The 22,634-nt window shown below is 43.5% G+C and overlaps 1 protein-coding gene across 9 annotated transcripts in view; it reads left to right on the top strand.

Annotated features, from left to right (window-relative positions):
* IQCH (IQ motif containing H) overlaps positions 1 to 22,191 on the top strand; it is a 73,128-nt gene extending 50,937 nt beyond the window's left edge. For 6 of the 9 annotated variants that reach the window (XM_035893216.1, XM_035893215.1, XM_035893219.1 and 3 more), the window contains 5 exons: positions 11,375 to 11,542; positions 14,603 to 14,728; positions 16,160 to 16,221; positions 19,074 to 19,182; positions 20,541 to 22,191. In XM_035893216.1, coding sequence (XP_035749109.1) covers positions 11,375 to 11,542; positions 14,603 to 14,728; positions 16,160 to 16,221; positions 19,074 to 19,182; positions 20,541 to 20,642 — 567 coding nt within the window. In that variant the 3' untranslated portion in view covers positions 20,643 to 22,191. Of the gene's footprint in view, positions 1 to 6,088; positions 6,220 to 6,932; positions 7,570 to 11,374; positions 11,543 to 14,063; positions 14,322 to 14,602; positions 14,729 to 15,528; positions 15,758 to 16,159; positions 16,222 to 19,073; positions 19,183 to 20,540 lie in introns of those variants that run through there. The other 3 variants (XR_004841850.1, XM_035893220.1, XM_035893218.1) reach the window with 3 other exon arrangements.
* The last annotated feature ends 443 nt before the right edge of the window (positions 22,192 to 22,634 follow it).

Raw genomic sequence — 22,634 nt, 5'->3', positions numbered from 1 at the left:
GCTGGTAATTACAGACGATGGTCTTATGGCTAAAATGATTAGATTATTTCAGTTTTAAAATGTTCTGAATCTCTTCTATTTTGCTCTAGAAAAATAATTAGGGGGATTATTGCACTCTTTTGAGTAAACCAGGGTCTGTAAGAACACTGATCTGAGGGTTGAGGATGAACCTAAGGAAGAGGGGATATTGATAATTTCTTATAGCAAAAAGCATGGTAGTGAGGAACAATTTGCTTTACATCGTAATGGCTGATTTAAGTAGAGGGGGGTAATGGAAAGCAGGCCAGTTACTGTGTCCCCAGAAGCTACGGCCCTGGGTCAGGACTTGCTGTCGCTTAGCTGGTACAGAACAGCTGACTGGGATACCAGTTCCTTGCGACCGAAAAGGAAAATACGCTCGTTCAGACCACTTCTGCTCTGCATTTGGCTCTTGGTCTGAGAGAAGAATTTACTGGCGGACAGGCAGATGTGATCTCGCACTGGATACAAAATTATCCCCCACTATCAAAATACAGACTGAGGTCAACGTGTGTCACATGACAGTGCGTATGATTAAAGGTATTGTCCCAAGGATTGAGCAGAACCCACATGGCTTTCCAGGTGCAGGGGCCTGAGAGCAACGAATGCCGTGCATCTACATCAGCTGCACTGAGGGGCAGCAACTTCTTAATATGTGCTCTTGCAATAGCTTAAGCTGTTTATCTCTAGCAGAAACGTTCCTGTGGAATTCCCTCTGTAGATCCTTGTCCTAATGAGTCTTCCATGTGGGCTGCACAGGCTCCCGAGTGTGTTTTACCAGAGCCCCTTGGGTCTAGGGAAGCTCTGAGGCTTCCTGCATGCCCGGTATGGAGAGCAGAGCGGTGCAAGACACTGTCCCAGCTCCCGTCCTACAGCCTGAGGCCAGGCACCACTTCCTGCTGCGGCGCAAATGGGTAGGCCGTTAATAGTTTGTTTGCCTTAGAGTATTTCAGAATACTTTAGCAGAAGATCAGCAAATCCAGGTACTGTGTGACTCACTGTGAAATTCAGTTTTACAGTAGTCTCCAACAGTGTATCATACTTCTTCCAGTCCTGAAAACGCCGTAGTGTGGGCACGTTAATGGCAGGTACAGGTTGCACTAACGTGGGAAGAGATGGGTGGCCTTTTGGGGAGTCTAGACTGAAGAACACAGCATTTTAAAGAGCAATATTCCAAGGTTAACACCTTGAATTACCTAGGAAAGAAAATGCTGCTAGGAAGCCTATGGAGTTTTGGAGTGCTGGAGCACTGTGTGACTTAGGCAAAACTGAGCAGAAAGGAAGGGACTAAATAAACACTTTATGTGGAACCCTGCCCAGGAGAGTCACGTGTAGGTGAGTAATGGGCTCTTTTCAAAAAGTAAAATCAGAACCACGCAAGTGACCCTAATCCTCCCTGCCAGGGTTTACAAGCCTGTCAGCAAAACCTCAGAGTCAGCTGTATCAGAACTTTTGTCAACATAAAAAGTAATATAATAAATCCAGAGAGCAGAAGGGTGGTGACTCCCGAATCTGCTGTTGCCTGCGATGGATGGCAGGGAAGCAGAGGAGGGGTGGCCACCGTCCCTTGCAATGCACAGCTGAGCTTTCAGATCTTGTAAGCGATGGAGGATATTACCCTAACACACGCTGCTTTCAGTGCCGAGGAACAAATCGGTAAGAAAATGGATTTAAAGAAGCAATTGAATCCCTGGCACGAATGTTGATGATCGGCCTTGATCAATGTTTTTAACAAAATATTTATCCTGCACATTTCCATGCTAGAGACCCTGGCACGAATGTTGATGATCGGCCTTGATCATCGTTTTTAACAAAATATTTATCCATGCTAGAGGAATCTGGCATTTGTTCTATTTGTAAGGTCAGATTTCTTTGTCACAACGTAATCTACTAAATTCTTTCACCAGTCAGACGCTGTAAAAACCAAAGGAAGGGCATTATTGAATACTGAATTCTGTTTAAAAGTAAAAACACTTTCATGAGCTTAAAAGCAGTGAAGCCAGGCGCCCCATAGATTTGAAATTAAGTTCCCACATGTTCTCCAGCTGAACTCGCCCTGCAGCCTTTCCTGTTGTAGAGTCGCTAGCTTAAGGTGTCGTCTTCTCTATCCACTTATTTGAGGAATCTCATGGGAGTTTCATATATTTGACAATTTTACCTTCTTCCAAATGTGGTCGATATTGGCCAATAGCATTGAATATTATGACAGGTATACAAACCTAAAGCAAAATGCTGGACTAAAATAAAACAAAATAAAAAACGTAAAATCTGGGTGAAGAAAATCAGTGTTCTGGTAGTGGCCTTGTGTTTGGAGACTAAAGAAAATGAGATAATTTTTAAAGAACATAAAATCCTTATTGTTAGTCATGAGCAGTGTTGTTGAGCTTACCGGGTACAACTATAGAAAATCAAAACTAGCATATGGCTACAGATGCTAATTCAAGATCTGAGTATCGAGTCTCCATTATTTCTTGTGTTTCTAATGCATCTCCTTGGGTTTTTTGCTCTTTTGGCATTGCTCTCTTCTACAGCCTTCAGTTAGGACCCTCACTGTTTAAGTGTTTAACTGTGAAAGGGAACATGCCTGTGTTTAACGGAGAGGCTGTGTAGTACCGCTGGGCTTTCAGAAGACGGTGTGCCCGTATGCACCCCCATCCATCTGGGCGTCTGTTTCTCCTGGGCGTCTGAAAATCACGGCTTGTACGGTGCGACGAAAGGCTTTAAACACGGGGCTTGTGTTTAAACCAAAGAGTTAGCATATGGTATCCATCGGCAAAAGCTGGCTCTTTGGCAGTGCTACGATAATTATATAACATTTTAAGCTCAGAGAAGGCTTAAAATCAGGCTTTTGGTAACTGATACCACTGTAGGGTGACTGTGGTAAACCGAAGAATTGGAATAACGTTAGCTTTGAAATACCGATCGCAGTTACATGTGACTCCCAAAATGTATTTACACAGGCGTTGTAATTAGAACCGCGGATAAGCCATATTGGACAACTTCCATGTAACGTTGCTTTAAAAAGATTAAGGGATGACATTCTCACCTGCTGAAGTCAATGGGAGTTTTGCCAGTTGCTTCACTCCAGCCAGGAGTTCACCGAAACGCAGAAACGCATCCTAGATTATTAAGGCTGTGACACTTCCTGGCATGAACAAGGACGTATTAAACCAGTGGGTGTTTCTCGTGGTCTCTTATTATTCCTGTCTGTTCTGTCTTGGGTTTTTTCCCTTGTTTCCAATTGATTCTACCTCAGTATTTCCTATGTTTGTCAGCATGTAACACAACTTTAACATTATTTAAGCACAGGTTTTTAAATTTAACTAGATGTAGAAGCAATTAATGATGCCATCTGTCTTGTGAGAGAGAGATTACACAAAAGATTGTGCTCCTGAAAGCACTATTTTTTTGGCAAACAAGAAATCCTATTAGACTCTCGGAACATTTGCTCACTAATTTCAGAAGTGCCCACTTTAATGCAGTAGCTGAAAGGCTCAGATACATTTCCTGGAAGTACAGGACACTTAGGCATCCTTTCAAAGTTATATTTTACAGAAAATATCAACCGATACATGATATTTTCAGTAACACTAAAAATTAAATATATCATTGAACATCTGCTACCAATACAGTCTGAGCATTTAAATACTTAAAAATCCCTGAAACGTTCGTAAAGTTACATGCTACATAAATACAACTCTTTAAGAGATGTGAAGGGCCAAATAAGTGGAAATGTCTTTCTGCCTTTGCGGACTGAGCAGCCGTGCGCCGCAATCCACGTCCTCACGTGCACCTCCCCTGTGCGCTCATGCAGAGGGGACTTGGGAGCAGAGGAAAGAAATGGATGCACTTTGAGCTTCAGGCTCTTCATCCAAAAGCCTTTAAAAATCTATATGTCATAAGCACAAAATTAATTTTGATATGACCAATGGGGTATCGCTTATATTTTTAGAGATTGCTACTGTTAGCGAGTATTTTCCTTTGACATGCTTTTGTCGCGTTGCTGTGCTCCTTTGGAGCACTCATAGCAAAGAGACCACGTGATGGGAAAGGAAAAATGCGCATAAATTGAATGCACAAGTCAATGGGAAGCCAGAGCAAATGTAGAATTGAGAAAGTAATCTCTGTTTGGGTCCCTGTAGAGCTTTGTGCTTGTCACAGGCACTGCGGTATCTGTATTCTCTTGCAGTTCTTGCGGTCTACGCTGACCAAAAGGTGACAAGGAGGGATGCTGTCCTCGGGCCGGAGGCACTGGGTGATGCTGTAACCTTTCAGATGTAAGATAACACTGCCTCATATTTCCACCAGGGTTTCCACGTGCTTCTACTTGGTACCCAAGTCTCTCCCAGCTCCCTTTCCCTCGTCCTCACAGGGCAGCTTTGCAGTCTGTCCCTGTGCGTGCAGCCCTAGCTGGCCTGTTTGCTTCGCCATACAGCCAGTAATTCAGAGACATCTACAGATTGTCTCGTCCTCCATCTACACGTAGCTCTTCCTTAAGTTATGATTGAACTGGAGGAGGTTGCGGTTTGCAACCAACAGCACTGAGGGTAGTGCCTGCAGGAGGATCGAACTCCTGTCCGATAGTCTTCACACCTGTCTGTCCTGTGGTCTACTACATGTTGTACTTCATTTCTTGCATGTTGTTGTTTATTTTGTGTATAACTGAGGCTAAGACTGGAGTGGCAGTGCTGGGTTAGCTGAGGAAGGTGGCCAGGCAGAGCCTGCCACTGACTGCATCGTGCTCTGTGCTGCCCGCCCTGGAGCACGGCGCGAGGCTGAGCATGGTGAAGGTGCCCGTGGGGTTATGCATTGGCTGGCAGGGATCTGACAGGCAGAGAAAGCTGGGGACTGGACACAATTCTCTGTTTGCCTCTGGACTCTATTTCTGTCTTGGCTATAAGCATCTGTGATTTGCTCCCGAGGGAAAGGGAGATGGAGGTACGCTGTTTTCACTCTCCGGGGGGAAAAAGTGGAGGAGAAAAAGTAGGCGCATGATTTGGACTGAAGTGCTTCCGATTCCCGCTCTGTTTTCCAAGACTGATCTGCAGGAGCAAGGCCTTGACCCTTCAAAGTGAAGTCTTGCACAGCATTGACCAAATGCTGCCCAGCTCCCAACTTGTCAAGGGGTTGCACCTAAATAAGTCCATTTAATTGAGTGGGACTGCTTGAATGCATAAACTTACTTACATCCATAGATCTGTGGGTCGATAATTTGGAGAAGTGGGGGCCGTAAGTCACCTCTTCCGTCGGTCTGATACCTTACGCAGCCCCGTACCTCTTGCAGCAATAGTGAGAGAGCACTGGATTAAGTTCAGCTTGGGCGCAGAGGAAATGATGAGGCAGAACATACCAAAAGGAGGATTGCAGAGCTGGGAAGGTTTAGGTGGGTATTCTTCCTCCGTTCCAGTCCAGTGGGTTAAAAAGACCCTGTGGAGGATGGCTTTGGGGCTGCCCACCAGCGTTGGCCATGCAGGCAGTGCTGGGGCTGGGGAGAGCAGAGTACAGATGTCCTTGACGCCCATCGTTTGGCTCCGGTGTTACAGTTCAGTTGACGCTTTGAGGGATGCTTTCGGTGGGATGCATCCTTCTGTATTCACACATGCACCTTAAGATTTCTCCAGACAGAATGTAGCGTTTTCTACCTGTTATTTCAAACATCTAAGGTCCTAAAATTTAAGTTTTTGGGCCGGCACCAGACCATCCCAGCAGCAGCCACGAGGTGGCAGCCGGATAAGATCCTGTCTGCAGTTGCTGCTGAAATAATCAATTCTATTGCGAATTTTAAAAGGCATAAAAGACGCTCTCTCTTCAAAGCCCAACTTGCATTAATATTTTACTCATTGACATTTTTACAGTCTCATTCAACCACTTCTTTAAAATTAGCAGGTTCACAGTAACGCAGACATCAATACTAGATGCAGATAAAACAGTTAAACTGGAGAAAGCAAAGCTGTAATTTAGTAACTCTTTAAGAATTTATGTTGCCTTCCCAAGTTTACCTTTGAAAGCTCAAGCATTTTTATGGCAGTTGTAAAGAATTACACTACAATTGTGACTTCATTCACTCGAGATGTCTTTACCACGAAGCGCGGGCGCTGAAGCTGTGCGTGCTGAGGGAAAGCGTCTCCTGGCAGCGCTTGGCAGCCTGCATGCGAGGGAGCAATTCCAGACTTCATCGCGTTTCCTTGGACAAAACAGCCAGTAAGTCTTGTGAGGTGTATTTCTAACTATTTTTTTTCTCTAGTGGTGGGATTCTGGAAAGTCCTAATCTGTGCCTTGCTGAGCTTAGTCTAAAACCACTCATAAGACCATATACATTTTAACTACTGCCTCTACTTCTTATTTTTTTAAAAAAACATAAGTCATAGTAAAAACACAGATCTGATTATCTTTGAATTGTCATTTGTTGTTTGAAAATTAATTATCAATTCTAGACTTCACAAGTCATCTCTCTTCCAGTTTAATTTCTGAACACCTAAGTGTCCTGAAAGTCCCCAAATATCAAGCTAAAGCTCCTTCTGCTATGCTAATTTCCCACGCAATCCTATTGGGATGTGATAGCTATGATCGTAAATACCTACGACTGCACACGTGCCCTTGTCGTATATCCTCAGAAAATGAGGAGGGACTCAAGTAATAATATTTGTTAATCTGTATGATTGTATCATTCTTTATCTTTACTTAAACTTGACCTTCGCACAGGCTGCCTTCCAGCAGCTGATTTACTGGAGGAGATGATAATTCATCTGGTTATTAACTGCCTGACCTCCACAGGCATTGCTTTATAGACTATGGAAATACGTTCATAGAGTAAGTTTTAAAAAATAATAATAAATAAACCTCTCAAAACACCACAGCTCAGATCTTCAAGACATTCTAGAGGCTTTTGACACCCATTTAACATTATTTCACAGGAAAACCTGTTGCAATCCAATAGATGTTACTGGAGAGCTGAACCTAAATGAACTTTCTCGCCAGCCAAGAGAACAGCTCAAACTCATAAGTAGGTCTGATGTTGGGCTCGTTCTGCCTGTGCTCGGAGCTCTGTGGAGTTTTCAGAGGTGTTAACAGTAGGAGCCTTCCCGAGCTCCTTCTAGTTACAAGTGGTAATGTCAAGAACGATGAGTGCCCATTTGGTTGTCATATGGAATCTAATGCTGCACAGTATGCAGGGAACCAAGGGATATGTGGGCGAAGCCTTCAATCCAGTCCCAGCGACGGTGGGAGTGGTGCTGGAGGTCCTATAAATGGCCCCCCGTCCTCCTCGCATGGTGCTCTGAGCTGCTGGAGGAGCCATCTGCAGAATCAGCTCTGCTGCCAAAGTCTGTCGCCCTTCGCAGAGGCTGTTCTTTCAGTTGAAGAGTTGTGTCTCCATTTGGGGTGACTGGTGCCGCCTTCTCCGCCATACCCTCTTTTCTGTGCCTACCCCTCTGCTCGCACGCTGCGTGATGCTTCCTTAAGGCTGGCCAGCGGTGTCGGGACTGCAGAACTGGAAGGAGCAGCCGAGCCAAGAGCTTCCTGCGCTCTGGTGTTTTACTCTGGGAAAAGAAGCAGAAGAGAGAGCAATAGGTATGCCTAAATTATATCCCCCCAATTGGTCCCGTACACGATGCAGGGCTCCTCTTGCTCTAACATTAAATGTTTTGCTCAGTTCATGTTCTTCTCCGTACCTGTGGCTGATGGCAGCCGTACTCATTGAGCTGTGCTCTGCGTGCCACAGAGCTCTTTCAAAGGAGAGGGAATCTTAGCATGAGCCTGGTGATGTCTTCACAGAAAATGAACTACGAGTCATCAACTATGGAGTCCACTGAATTAGAATCTTTAGACACAGATATAAAGGATTCTGGCGCTCTTTTCTTTGTTTATTACAATTAATTTTAGGTCATTACGCTCAAGGGACGCCTGCTAACTTTAACATGGGCAATACGTGCTTAGTATGACATAACGAGCTACCCCTTTTTCCATTTGGGAATATGTGTCGATACGTTATTGGTGAAAGGTGCCAGACTGATGGAGCCAGCACGCAGCCGTCCACTGCCTGCTTCCAGAGTAAGAGTGCCGTAAGCCGCCGCATAGCCGTTGTCTCCACAGGGCTCTGCCCACCAGACTTGGGCCTGCCAAACTTCCATCCTTGCTCAAAACTGCCAAAAATGTTGCCTATTGCCCAACTGCTCTAATTTTGCAAAGAGCACTTGTGACCTTCAGGAACTGAAATGGGACTTAGCAATTGTTCCATTGAAGTCACCGATAATCTGGCCTGCATTTGAACAGATAAAATGGGAAAAAAATTATCCCTGAAAATAAAGTTAGACACGTTGCTGGGGGCCCGTGTCTTTCCCATTTCTGTAGCAGTACAAAGGGGATTTAAATGGCCCTTCTGGATTTCCATGGCAAAAGGGAATCCCCTGCTAGGATAAAGCTGGAATCTTATGCCATTGGACCCTTTTTCCTTTCTCCCCGCATTAGGGATGTTCTGGGACACATCCAGGGCAGAAAGGGACATGGCCACAAGAGAGTATTCTCTGACAATCCTGAGCCAGGAGCAGAATCCTTGGGGGTGATCCCAGCTGGCACACATTAATGACCATTTGGCTGCTTTAACCTGCAGGAGGGGGGGTGCAGCCTCAGGCTCAGGCCCAGAATGAAAGGAGGTGGACAGGTGGCTCCCAGCCACGTTTGCCTTCCTCCCCCTCGTGCTTGTGGAGATCTACACCCTGTATCTAAAAAAAGCAAAAAATACGATGACTTTACTTATATAGAATGGAACCGTGGCTGCAGCTTAAGTAGGTGTTTAGAGCTGTCCTTCTGTACAATGTTAAAGACTAACAGGGAGGGGAGGGGACAGACGCCTTCCTTTGACGGGGCCACCCTGTTGATCTGAGCCCTTACTTTTGTAGGTGATGGTACGAGGGTGGTCGCTCCAAGATGGTGAAGCCATGTCCGAAACAACTAGTTCATCACAGCAACTCCTTAAACTAGCCTTTGGTCAGTCTCATGATTTGCAGCATGAGACTTGCCCTGCTAAAAGCTTTTTCTCCTCTTCCCCACGTTCCAGGCCCTTCCTTGGGCAGCGATGAGGCTGGAGCCGTCCCCTGGCACAGGGATCCCGGAGTGCTGCTGTGCCTTCCCTGAGCAGCAATGGGGAGCGCACCAGGTTGGCAGGCTGGGGTTTTTGTTCAGATTATGTGAAATGGATTGCACGAGTAATTAACAGGTCTCTTCTCTACATCTGAAATTAAAACAACATCACTTGCATGTACGTTCATTTTAGTTACCGACAACATGGGATTTGTTGAGTAACTCTTGCAAAACGTGTGTGCTATCCCATGCTTAGTACCGTTTGTCTGAATCTCTACCAGGATGTAATGAATTTGTCTTGTGCTAATGGCTGTTGATGTTTGCCGGGCTGTATTTTTTAATGCTTTTATCTGCCGTTAAACGCTCGTTCTCTACGCATTGCCAGAACACAGCCTTTGTACTTAACCCAGACTCACTACGGCCACAGTGATGTCTTCACCGAACTTCTGTGTTTTTTCTATCTCAGCCATTTTATGATCCCCCTTCAGCCAAACTCGCCTCCTGCCCCTCTGTTTGTGCACCAACAAAGCTTTGAGTGAGTCCTGGCATAGGCTTTGAGGTTCGAGCAATGCGGGTGTAATGTCAGGGGCTGGATTAAGAGCAAGCAGTTTGCTTTGCCTGAGCTAGCGGACAGTCCTTGGATATCCAAGATCTTCCACAGCCCTTGGTGCCCTCGTGCAGCCCTGCCATCTCTTCCTGGGGGCAAAGCTTTAACTGAGAATCTAAAATCCAACCCAAACAAGGTTCAAGACGCATTGGCTGTTACCAATTTGTTGGTAAGATCCTTGGAAATGAATGTAATGCTTCTACAGCGTGTATAGTTTATAATTACTATACAGCTCATTGAAAAGGTTAGCGCGTACTGGAAAAGTATAAATCGATATGAAAGTTCCTTCCTGTCTTGCAGAAGTAATGATAAAGAATAAATTATTGAAGAAAATTAAGCATTATAATTGGGGAATATTCCCCTATTACTAAGTAAAGCCAGGCATTAGCATCCGATTTGCATTTTATACCATGCAGCAGGAAATATTTAAGTTGACAAATAGGATATTTAATACAGCAACAGATACTTGGCAGTTAGATATTAACAACTGTTACTGATGTGATTTATTCGCCATTATAAAAAGGGCATTACTATGTGCATATGATTCAGAAATTAACTCCAGTTTACCAAGAGGCCTTGACTGCCTGACCTCTTAATATCCTTATAATGATGCCATTTACCATTCAAAGGCTTATTCAAGTCATTCACTGCTAGATTTGTTTTAAAGGGGTCCACTGTAGGGCAGATATTTGCGTGTGTTAACATTTCTCATTGGCGTAGCAGGCACAAGCATTTTTTAAATGGGAAAATCTCACGGGTAAAACCACACTTGGGTTATTGGGGGCGGAGGAGACTTGCAGAAGCAATGGGCATGGGCTGGCCTCACAAATCCTGTCAGACTTGTATGTGCTTCAGTGCTTTGAGATCTTCTTGAGGTTTATGCGAGGTTTTCGCCGTTGCCTGCGAGCGTGTCTTGCATGTGGGTGGGGTGGGCTTCCCTTCGCCTGCCTGCAGGACACGTTCTGCTGGCAGCCCTACAACCTTGCGGGCTGATTTCTCGTGTAGTTATGTGAGTATAAATCTGAATGAGCAGCACAGACCAGCAGCGTGAGCAGAACCATCCCACAGGTCACATGGTTTTCCATGTGCCAAAGTATCCGCTGTTCGATGAGGCCGGGTATTGCAGTGGGGATAGGCTTTGCTCAACCCCTGCGATGACCGATACGTGTTCTTATGCATGGATTCCACACCTCCCTACTCCTTTTACTCAGTTTAACTTCTGGAACTTCCCTTTTTCTATCTCAGAATACCTATTTGTAACTCAAGGTTGGCTTTATTTGACCTTAATTACTCTTCAGCTGAAAAATCCAGATGTGATATTTAGTATTTGGGTAATTACCTATTTAATGTGATACAGGCTTTACAGCTGTTGAGCTCATCTATCTACTTTTTTCCTGTTGTTGCTAAAATCTTGGTAGTACAGGTCACCTCTTTGCCCTTAGCCTTTCGGGTTTCTGTGAAAAGTTACTCCTGAAGTTACGCAAGAATTCTGATTGTTCCCATTTGGAAGTCGTTTATCGCTGCCAACGATGCAGCAGCCCAAGGAAACCGTAAGCACGTGTGCCAACGTGCGTGAAAATAAAGGCATAGATGTTCCTGCACGCCATTGCTGAGTTTCACCCTTCTTGTTCTTTTTTTTTTTTAATTTTAATGCACCTGTTTGTGTTTTAGGTGTGGGCAACAGACCTTGACCTTTGCTATAGTGACCAGCTGGCCTTGACTCAGCTCATGGTGTATGTGACAGATGGAAATCTGGATTGCCGCTCCAGCTGCTTTGAAGTATCTCTTGGTTCAAACAAAATGAAAAGCCAACGTATTCAGCACGAGGAGCCCAAAACTGTAAGCAGTGATTTGTTTATAAAGAAAATTATTATTGTAAACTACTGAAAAGTCTGTCCTAGAGCACTGTTCTGGAGGAGCTGAATCTGCTCCTTTCAGATTTTAAACTGCTACTTCTAGATTTTACAAGGTTGATGAAGTAGAGGGGATACCATCACGTTAGGAATTAAAGGAGAGGTTCTGGATGTTTATGGGTACCTGATTATTCACCCTTTGTACTCAGCAATATTGATTTCTGGTAGCAACTAATTTCAAAATATTTCAGGTAGTTTTCAAGGTGTAAAAAAATGCGGTCATTTATATGTTGCAAGAAAAGGGAAGGAGGCGAAAGCACTGCCCTGACTATAGGAGTAACTCAGAAGCAGTCAGGCAGAAATCTGAGCCTTCATTTGGATCAGAAGTTAGAGTGCTGATGTTCTACCCCAGCTTTGGGCTTTCATGCACAAAACTGAGGGTAAAGCAGCCAGGGCTACATCTGCAAAAGGATCTGCACACATAAATCCCTCCCAGCTTGCCCTTGAGTTAAACCCAAATGTTGGTTCTCAGAAGCTTCCTTCAGTTCTGCATCCATCTAACTGTTTGGTACTAAATAGTCAGCATTAAATATTCAATATTAATTCAGGACACAGACATTTGAACGGGAAGAAAACCTCATGGCCCCCTAACTGAGGTGAGTTCCCTAAGCAGGAAGGTGCCGTTGTTCTCCCTCCTGCTTCTGCTCTCTCTGGACCAGAGTTACAAAGCCCAAGGGGGAGAAGCACCCGTTTGCAACAAAGACAGCTGAGCCCTGAAGACTCCCCACTCGAACTGTTCCGTTCCCTACGGCCAGGTCAAATCCAGCCACGCTCGGGATCACGCGCTGCGGATTCCCGTCTGCTGGGCTCACACGCGGCCGAGGGGCTCGGGGCTGCGGGTTTAGGTGCCGAGATGAGGAAGGCTGCAGCACTTGCTTCTTCTGGATCTCACCTTTAATCTCTCTGAAAACTCTCAGGGTTGTGTCCGTAACAGTGCCTCCCGGGGACGTGGTTTTAAATAAGACGGTATTTGCGTATTGCTTGGGAATCCTTACACTGCCACAGAGGCGTGGTTACGTGCCTTATTACGCTGGTTTGTTAAATTAGATCAGTCTTGGTGCAGGATTTAGTACGGCTCTGAACCTTGAGACTGTCTCTCTAAAAAGGGGAAGGAAGGCCTTTAGAAAAGCCAGCGCATAAGAAGCGTATGCGTAAGTACACCTCTATATACACATGCAGGTACAAACCAGAAGCCGTTTTACACGTTTTGACAGAAGATTCACAACTCCCTTTTTTTTGATACATAGAGGAGGAATGTAGCACCATTCCAAAATCGTCACGGAGCTATAATTTATAGGTTAATGAGCTCTTGATCTATTGTTCTTGTCAAGCAACCACTTTTAGTTGGAGAGAAGTGAATTAGATATGATTAGTCCCAGTAGAACAAGTTTTAGAAATGAAGAGTAATCAAGTAGCAACTTTTTTTTTTTTAATTAAAATTCTGTCAGGATTAACATAAATCGTCACTATAATCCTTTATTTTTCTTTTTTTCCTGTATTTCTGAGGGTTTTATCTCCTTAAGAGTTAACTACGAAAATGCACTCTCTCAGAAAAATAACTTTAGAAAAAGAAACCAAGAGACAAATGCTTTTACAGCCCATGATCTGTAATGAATGATTAAGTAAAACACTTTGTGTAAAATTATGATGTTAATAATGATTCTGTCCCTTTTAATTTATTATATATTCTCCATCCTGGTAGGTTTGATTTTGATAAAACGGAGCAGCAACCGAGTTTGTGTGATGATTTTATTTTTAGAAATCCTTCTTTGAAAGAACAAATTTCCTAGATACTGCTGCTACTGTAATTATGTACAAAACCAATCACTCATTATAGTTAGGATACATTATCTTCTAGACAGATGAGGCTAAATAAGCAACACATTAATAATTCATGCTGCAGTTCATTATGCATGTGTATGCATGCTTTGTAGCTGAAATAAGCACCTCATCAACCTGATGCCAACCCTTAAACAATAGTTCTGTGTTATTGCAGCCACATTCAAGTTTACGCTTGTTAAACTGCTACTTGGATTATTTTATCAAGCATTCATTTATTTGTGGTCCCCTACTGCAGAGAACAGATTTTGGAAGCTCCTTTTTTAAGTTAATGACTTGAGCAATGGGTGTTATTAATTCTCAGAATATTATAAACATGATTAATTTTCAGGCAGAGATGTATTATATAAGGATTTCAACTATGTCAACTTAAATGAGTCAATGTCAAAACAAATATCATTTTAGAAAAAAATACTGTGAATTACATGCTTCAACGTGCAGTATCCCCACTCTGAACGAACAGTCCGGTACTAAACGCAACGTCACAGGAAAGCCTTGGTTTATGAGAACGTCTCTATTCCGTTCTACTCAATGCAACATCTCTGTTCTTTTGTCCTAAGCATTGGGAAGAGTTTAAACTCAAATGCAGTACTGGTTTTAATTTGTAGTATGAACTCCACTGGTATCAGCTGTATGGCTCCTTGGCCTCACTGGGCCGCCTCCTCAAAGACTTGCTGGAGAAATTATGCACACCAATGCTGTAGCGGAATGCTCAGTCTTGGAGAAACCTGATTTCAAAACCTATTGATTATCCGCTCTGGAATTTCTGCTATCGAGAAGAGCTGACTCCTGGAATGACGTATGTTACCACAGGGCAGGACAGATTCGGAGGATCCACTCAGAATGATTTCACAGGGCTCAGTTACCAGCGAAGTGTGAAAAAAATCAAAATGTGGTTCGTAAAGAGTGATTCCATAGACCCGGCCTATAATGTAAGGTTTTACATGCAGCGTGAGGCGAGGATCTAGTTTTGCTGCATGGAAATGCCTACGTGCGACAGACGCGCTGATGAACAGGAATTCCTCCAAGTGGAGTCCTACTGCACGCTTGGATGGGTTTACTGAGGAAAAAGCTGTTTAAACAGTAAATTTTTGGTTTCTGATATAAACTGGTATGAAAATAAAGAATCCGGTGTTGTTTTCTCTAGCTGCCTCCAATAAGCAACCGGTGCGCAGTAGCAAGCAGTCAGCTGAGGCACTCCAGCCTTTCAGTAATCTACTATAACGTTCTCCTCCAGACGTGTAAGGCTCGTGGTGTTGGATTTGACCTCCAGGTATGAACGGGAAAGATTAGAAAGCATGCTAGTCACTCTGCATAATTTTTGTGCGTAATTCCTAATCTGGTGAAACCACTTAGCGCAATGTAAAGTTTAAGCATTCTCTTCAGCATAATATAACGTTTAGGGGTTCTGTTGAAAACACAGCAAGGTGCTGCTCTGTAGCTTTGCTGAAGAGGAGCTGGTATACATCAGAATTGATTTTATTTTAAATTGTTTTCATGATGCTAATTAATGAACTCTGAATTGCATAAAGGTCATCAGTAGTTCCTGTAAAAATTAGCCTGATATTGTAACACTTACCTGTAGCTGGGGTGTAAGTCTTGAAGAACTGCAGTACGGAGATATCTTACCTGATTTGGCTTGAGATCGGAAGCAGGGCAGGATGAAGAGCACTACAGCGTTGGTGTTACACAGTGGGGAGTCAGGCGGGGTCTCTCGGAGACTGCGGGGAGAACGCAGTCCCGGCGGGTTTCTTCGCACGGCTCTGCGGGCAAAAGGGATTACGGCCGTCAGCCAGGAGCTGTGCTTGGGTTCAGGACGGTGCTAGCTCGGTGTTTGCGTGAGAGAGCACTGGGCCTTTTCGCACACCTCTGTACCTGCACAAGAAGATTCACCTTCAGAGGCCGAGAGGCCGGGTGAGATGGGGAACAGAAAGAGGATTGAAGAAATGACAATGCAGTCTTTGCTAGGAGAGGAAGCGCTGAAGGCTCGTGAACAAAACTGTGAAAGAATGAAATGTAAAAGACTTCAGAAGATGTTACACAAGACAGAACAGCAGAGATTTCTGATCCTAGGGCACAGGGCTTCCCTGGGAAATGCAGCGGTTTACCTGTTTTCTCAGTATAGCCCCACCCTGGGGACAGCACCCATTCTGAGACCTCTCCCAGCGGCAGGCAGTAACGGGTGCTCAGCACACCTAAAAATCAAACCGTGAGTTCGCTCCCGACCAAACTGTCACCAGTGTCAGGCCGTGATGACCAAGAGGGGAAGGTTAATGAAGTTCACGTCCTGTGTGTGTCTAAGGTGAAGTATAAACTTTGAGAACAAGAAAACCTAAACATATTTTCAGTGCCTTTCAAGTGTGTGTAAGGCTTTTTAGGGGTTAACCTGTCTCTTGATAAAAACAACTGGGTAAGGAGGTAATTTTTGATACTTATGGCCATCCCTTCCTACTTTGGAACAAAAATATCGCTATTGAATAAACTCTGTCATATTTACTCTATTTATTATGAAGTCAGTGTATTGTATTCTCTACAATAAATTAGAGCAATAATCTATTTACACCGAGCAATAATCCATTACACACAATCCAAAACTGGCCTTCCTTACTTATGGTTATGTACTTACTCCCCGTGTTTAATGCATTTATTATAATTATTGCTATTTTAGGAATAATTAAAGCAACTTTGTCTTTTTATTTAACAGGAAAAACAAGGAACAATTTTTATCTTGTATGACGATCAGAAGCGACACAGATTGGGAATGATGTAAGTATATGCCGCCGGTTCCACAGTCTGATAAAGTCAGGAACACTTGGTCTGACGAGTGCGACACCACCGCGTGTGCTGGCTTGGGCCCCAACAGAGGGCACGCAGGCAACGACAGCCTGAACACCATGCGCTCCAGTTCGCTCTACTGTTCAAAAAAAGCAAGAGTGGCTTTTTGGAAAGTTTTAGGGAAGCTTTTGGTAATAAAAGCATTTGGTAATAAAAAAAGAAAAGTACAGGAACCTGCTTAGATCAAAGCCTGACTGCATTGCAGACTAAAGACCTACTGCAATTAGCTTTGCGAGAGCTGGATTCGCTGTCAATAGCAATCTGGCTGTGAGAGCCCACGGATTAGCGCAGGCTTACTTTTACAGGCGGCGTTATTAAAAAGCTAACCATACAGGATGCAAAGAAGGCTGAAGTTTAATGCCTTTTTATATTGTTCTTCACAAAGTGATCGATGGCAGTCAGGCAGCAGCACATCTGAGAGTTTAGTAATTCTTTAGGCATATGAACCTCTCTCCTAAGCGGTCTAAGAAAGCATAATCTGCACAAATCTACTGTACACTGATTGAAAACCTCTCCTCGGAGAGAATTTACGTGAAGTTTACTGCCGAAATAGGAAATAACGAGCGAGGGGCTGAAATGGTGTGTTCTCAGTCTGTTCCGTATTCCTTTGATGCTGGAGCTATTTCATTAATGACCTGGATAAGAAAACAGCTTCCTCAAGTGCTGGATATGACTGCAAGCATTTTGGAGGGCAGGAACAGAATTCAAAATGATCTCTACAAATTGAAGAAAGAATATGAAAAATAGAATTACATTCAGTTGGAACCAGGTGCAAGAAATTACGCTTAGATAGCAGTAAGGAGTAGGAGGAACTAGCTTTGCAGAAAGGATCCGTGAGTTAGTGGCTTACAAACTGCCTGCAAGTCACGATGCCATGCTCTTACGGAAAAAGGTGAACAATATAACCGGGGAGACATTGGAAGTAATCCTTCTGTTCTACTCAGGAGGAGGCAATGAAAACATTTAGAGTGTGAGAAAGCATAGGGTACAAGGCAAGACTAAAGGGGGTGGGGGGAGGAGGCAGAACTGACATCTGCTAACAGTCTTCAAGCACATAAAAAGTCTCTGCGGGAAGGAAAAACCTGATTTCCCCGTCTTTGGTAGTAGGACAAGAAGAAATGAACTTAACTTGCAGCAAGGAAGATTCATGTTGAGCGTAAGAAAAATTTCTGATAGTAAGGGAAGAACTAATTAGATTGTTCGGTGCGGTTGTCGTTGACAGTGTTTAGTAACAGATAGACAAACCTCTGCCAGGATGATGCAAGTAGCATTGATCCTGCCCTAGTGCAGGGAATGGGCTAAACGAATCCTAAAGATTGTTTCTAGGGCTGTGATTCTTCCAGCCTGTACCGAGCTCCTTGTGGATGCGGCTGTTGGTAGTATACCAGCGAGTCAGATTCGTTTAAAGCTTAGATATTCCTATAGGATGCTGGAGTCACCTCCAGCCACAACGTAGGCAGCTTCCGTGACTGAGCTGTAAGGTAAATTTGAAAGAAAATCCCTAAACGAGAACTTGCACGGTATCTACAGGAGCCATTTAAAAAGTGACTTAGGCATCTGAGAGTGTTCCATAAGCCACTAAATTCTCCTAGCAGCCCACCGGTGCGGAAAGGTGAGGTCTTTCCCTCCCTGACCCCAGCTGTGGCGTCCTCCTCCCTCCTCACCCTCCTTTTGCATGGTCTCTGGTACTTTTTCACCTCCCCAGGAGCTGATTCAGCTCAATAACTCAGCAGAAAGCTTTTTTTTTATTGGATTGGTTTTCCGTGAGGCTAAGATCGAATCAGCGCATAGAGGGGTATATAGTGAGCGGGAGAGTTGTGGGAGATGGATGGGGAGAACTGAAGAGGGGAGAAGGACCTGTCCTTCTCAGAGTCAGGGAACTGCCGGATTGGCTTGTCCCTCGCTTTGGTAGCCACGTACCTTGGAAAATGGAGTCCTTAGGTTAGAGGTGCTGCATCCTGCCTACGTTCTTGCTTACTCGTTTGGAACAACACATCAGCAGTTGCTCCCCTGGTAAGAAACATAACAGCAGCTCTTGCACCATCAGCTTGAATTGGCAGGTATTAATATATTACCAGAATACTCTCAAATACATTCGCCATACAGTCTGATCCCAGATTTTTCTTCCATCAGATTTTCAATGCAGTTTCATTATCTTAATTTGGAAATATTTGCAAGAATATAACAGTTTGAGCTTATAAAATCACTGAAATACCTGAAATGTCTATGTGAATTATCACCCATTTCACTACACTGCAGCTCTGTCGGCAGTTCCAGTCAGTAAACGAGGTACATGCTTCCTCGGCACAATATCCTGTTCCATAGGATCGCATGTATTGAGAGGAGTCCGTATGTACCACTGAGGAACCAAAGCCTCAAAAGCTACAGGAGTCTCAGAAATGCTGATACTGCTGAAATTTTTCCTTCAGATGTCTTGCACAAATTGCAGGCAGGAGCAACAGCTCTCCCGAACTAACCTCGGTGTTTAAAGCGTTCTGCTGTCTCAGTCCTAACTCCACGGTAGCCTTTTACTTGGAGTAGCCGAAACCTTACCGCTTACTTCTGCTAAGTTGATTAATAAAAATTATTTATTGCACAAATCCTTTCTGTTGACAAGTTAAAATGGAGCCTCATCTTTCATATCTCCCTGAAGATTGCCACCTTGTGAGATTGAAAATACTCATTAAATTCCATCACCAGACAGGCACAAATGAGAGGGCGATTGTTTTTAAGCATGTGAAGGGAATCATTGGTAAACTCATTTGTTTGGATATCATTAACAGAACAATCGGAGAGGATCTCCAGGGGGTCCTCATGACCTTTGCTCGCAATCTCTTCATCATCCATCAAGAAATATCAGCACCTAATATGCAAGGCGAGACCAATTTTAAGGTGAGGTGTTAATTAACTAACGATCCTGGTTAATTTCTGTACAAGGGCTGAAAATACCTCATGCTGTATCATAAACAAGTGCTAAACCATTCCTTTTTTATTGTTAGCGGTATGTATTTTACAGTGTCTAGGTCAATATAGTAAGTCTCCCAATGAACCTGTTAGTTAAATTTAAGTTTGAAACTTTTTCTTTGAAGAGAGACATACTTTAGCGTGAAATTATTTGTAATGTAAGGCTTCTGGTTGTCTGTTCTAAGAAGCGAAGGAGCTATTGGCACTGCCTCAGACAATTCTGCCACAATTGTCCTTTTTGTTTGAAAGGGACACCATCAAGGTAGGAATCTTAAATGAGAAACAAACTTCTCAGTTTATAATAGCTCCTTAGATTATTAACACTGATTTCTTTTAAGCAGGCAGCCACCGAGTACTTAATCCATTAGTTCACCTCTTTCACCCCACCATCAATGTCACCAGTCAATTTTGTTCCCAATTTTCTCTGCTCTTTGAATCTGCCCGCAGCGCCCATCCCTGGGTGCCAGAGGATGCTCAGGGGTGGTGCGGGGGGAGGCAGGACAAAGCGCGGGGGCTCGTTACACCGGGAATGTTCCCCCAGGAGCGCCCACCTTTACGCGGAAGCTCTTTTGCAACGACCTTGCTGGCAAAAGGAGACAGGAAAGCAATAATGAATCCTGCCCCGTGCCCCGAAACGAACACTCATGACAATGGCGCTTTTTGATTCCGGAGAATAGCGGAATTTCCGGAGGGAGTTCATTTGCTAAACTGTATCACCTTTAACTTTTTATAAAGTTTCTGAGATCCTTTCTGTAGAAAGGCGAAGGGGAGCACTGTGTTACAATTTGTATCTTAAATCACATAACGTAATTTATGTCAGATTCCTTCCAGCGTTAACTCCGACAATATTTTCCTCTGACAAGCAGAGTGTGAAATGACAGTTTTAGAGAAGATATAATTAAATTTCAACATGTTACAGAATAAACAAAACAAAGAAACCCCCTTTTTTCAATATGAGGGGGTGAAAAGCAACCACTGAAGAAAAGTATAAAAGGGAACTCTCCTTCATAGTGAGTTAACAATGATTTACACATGTGAAATAGAACACCTGTTAGTTAATTAGAAGTACAAATTGCAATGAATTGTGTGTTTTATTTACCCGAGATTTGTACATATTTACTAATAATTCCCCCAACTGTCCCCAAAGTAATCAATTTAATTGGTGCGTCATATCCTGTGTAACACTGGTTACCTTTTCAAGGCAAGTACTACCAGCTGTGCGTTTTGGCTGCTAGATTTCATTATAATGCCCATTAAATAACTTGTATTCCTTGAATCTGTTACAGATGGCAATTCAAGATATTGAAGCAATTCTAGGAATTACAGCAGAAAACAAACTGGAATTGGAAGGAGAGCAACCTTCGAAAGCAGATGCTCTGAAAGAATAGTTAACGGAAAATGTTTAAGTGCCTTATTCTTTATGCTTCTGGAAACGCTTTCTCATCTGTAAGAACAGGTTTGGTTTTCCTTCTGCATCGGCATGTGAAGTACTATTAACTGAGACAGTACATTTCCACGATTCCTGAGTGCGGTGTTTAGAATTACCCCTTTTTTCACAAAAGTAAACTGTTGAAAAGCGGAGGATGGTAACAAATGCCCCTGATGTTCACATTGTCGTTCCTGAAGTACACTGTTTTTAGAATCTTATTCATAGAACCGTTGCCTCTAAGGCAGCAGAATCTACTGCGACCTGCGGAGCACAGAGCTTAGACTTTTACCAAGTGATTCCTCCGTCAAGCCTACAACTTAGAGCTGTCCCTACGACATCGTCATAAAGAGAGGTTCATAACCATAAACAATCCACTGCATCCCTAGCAAATTCTCCCACGGGCTAATTATCCTTACTGTTAAAGCCAGTGCCTTAAGCACAGTCTGCATTCGTTTGCCTTCAACTTCCAGGGATTGGATCTCGTTAGGTCTTTGCCTCAGAAACCAAAGAACTGTTTACCCTAAAAGGGCCCCTCTCTGTGGGATGAACCCTTCTGGTCCTTAAGTCAAAACTCCCAAGTCAGACTCAGTTTGCTGACATCCCTGCAGAAGTGGCGTACCCAAACCTCTTAAGGCGTTCCAGTGAATCCTCCTTGTGACGCTATGCAATGAAAATGCCACTTTCTTCCGTGGTCTGTGCCCCTGGGTATGTGCAGAGGGATCGCGCTGTCTTTGTCACTAGATCATACTCTGTTGAAGAGAGTCCTGGGACCCTAAATTCCCTTTCAAACCTGTTGTCCTCTAAAACACAGGCTTCCAACAGGAAAGCAGGTCCAGTGCGCTGCCTATAAATACACTTAAATGCCACCTCATCAATAAGCCCAGCAACCCAGATTCCTCTTCAGAACTGACTGTCCATATTGTTATCATTCTGCTCTTTTGTTATCTATGGATTTTTGCAGCAGTTGTTTTACGTTCACTTTCAAATTATCACAAATAATAGTAAGAGCACTAGTTCAACAATAGATTCTAAGAGGACCGTTAGAATTGTACTCTGATTCCCAGCACGCTGTGACTTTTGCGGATCTATCCGGCCATCAGATAGATTCTGTACTTCAGATATTGCTGACTTTTTTTGTCACAATTGCTGGGCGCTGTTATGTTAAAGGCCAACAGTTACATTTGTAAAATTCTCTTTATCCATCAAATCTCTAACATCCCAACAGACGACACATTCTAAATTTTACTACAGAAGCGTGCATCTTCTCCATTGCACAGATACTGTTGTCCCAAGCGTGGCAAGTATCTTCGAGATTACTTCCCAAAAAGCTCAGGCAAAAACCAGTTTTTAAGATGAATAATGAACGTGACCAAGCAGTCGCAGCAGATCAGTGTTTTTTCTGATGCCAGAGTCTTTGATCCATGAGCTTCTATACATTATCTTTGCGTTAGCCTTTTTCTCTTCTATTTTGGTCGCAGAAGTAATTCACTGCAGATGAGGATGTTTGCATAAACGCTGATCACTGTTTCAAATAAAGGTCTAAAAGAATATTTTTGGTTAATTCTTGTTTGGTTGGTTTTGTTCCTTTCTTACACGTAATCTCAATACGGTCTTGGTTTTGGATATACCAGAGGTTTTTCTAACATGAAATTTAGCCAGTGAATGAACTTTCTGAAAGTCTTTATGGTTAGAAATGAAAGTAACAGAGGTATTTTTGGCTGTGGTAGGTACCACAATGATCTCTCGCTTGCCAAGAAATAATATTCCAAAAAGCACAGTATAATTGTTTATAGTTCTTCCAACAAGATGAGATCTATTTGTCCTCTGTTCTACCTGAGGGGCTGCAGAACAGGATGCTGTTCTGACTTTCTCCTCACAGCATCTATAATGCGCTCTCTCCTGTTTCACTGCTAGGAAGCTCTTTGTAGACTTCTCACCTAACTTCATACCA

The sequence above is a fragment of the Egretta garzetta genome, unplaced genomic scaffold, assembly GCF_000687185.1.
Source record: "Egretta garzetta isolate BGI_Z169 unplaced genomic scaffold, ASM68718v1 scaffold634, whole genome shotgun sequence".
NCBI classification, from domain to species: Eukaryota; Metazoa; Chordata; class Aves; order Pelecaniformes; family Ardeidae; genus Egretta; species Egretta garzetta.
This window is presented reverse-complemented; position numbering and strand designations above follow the sequence as displayed.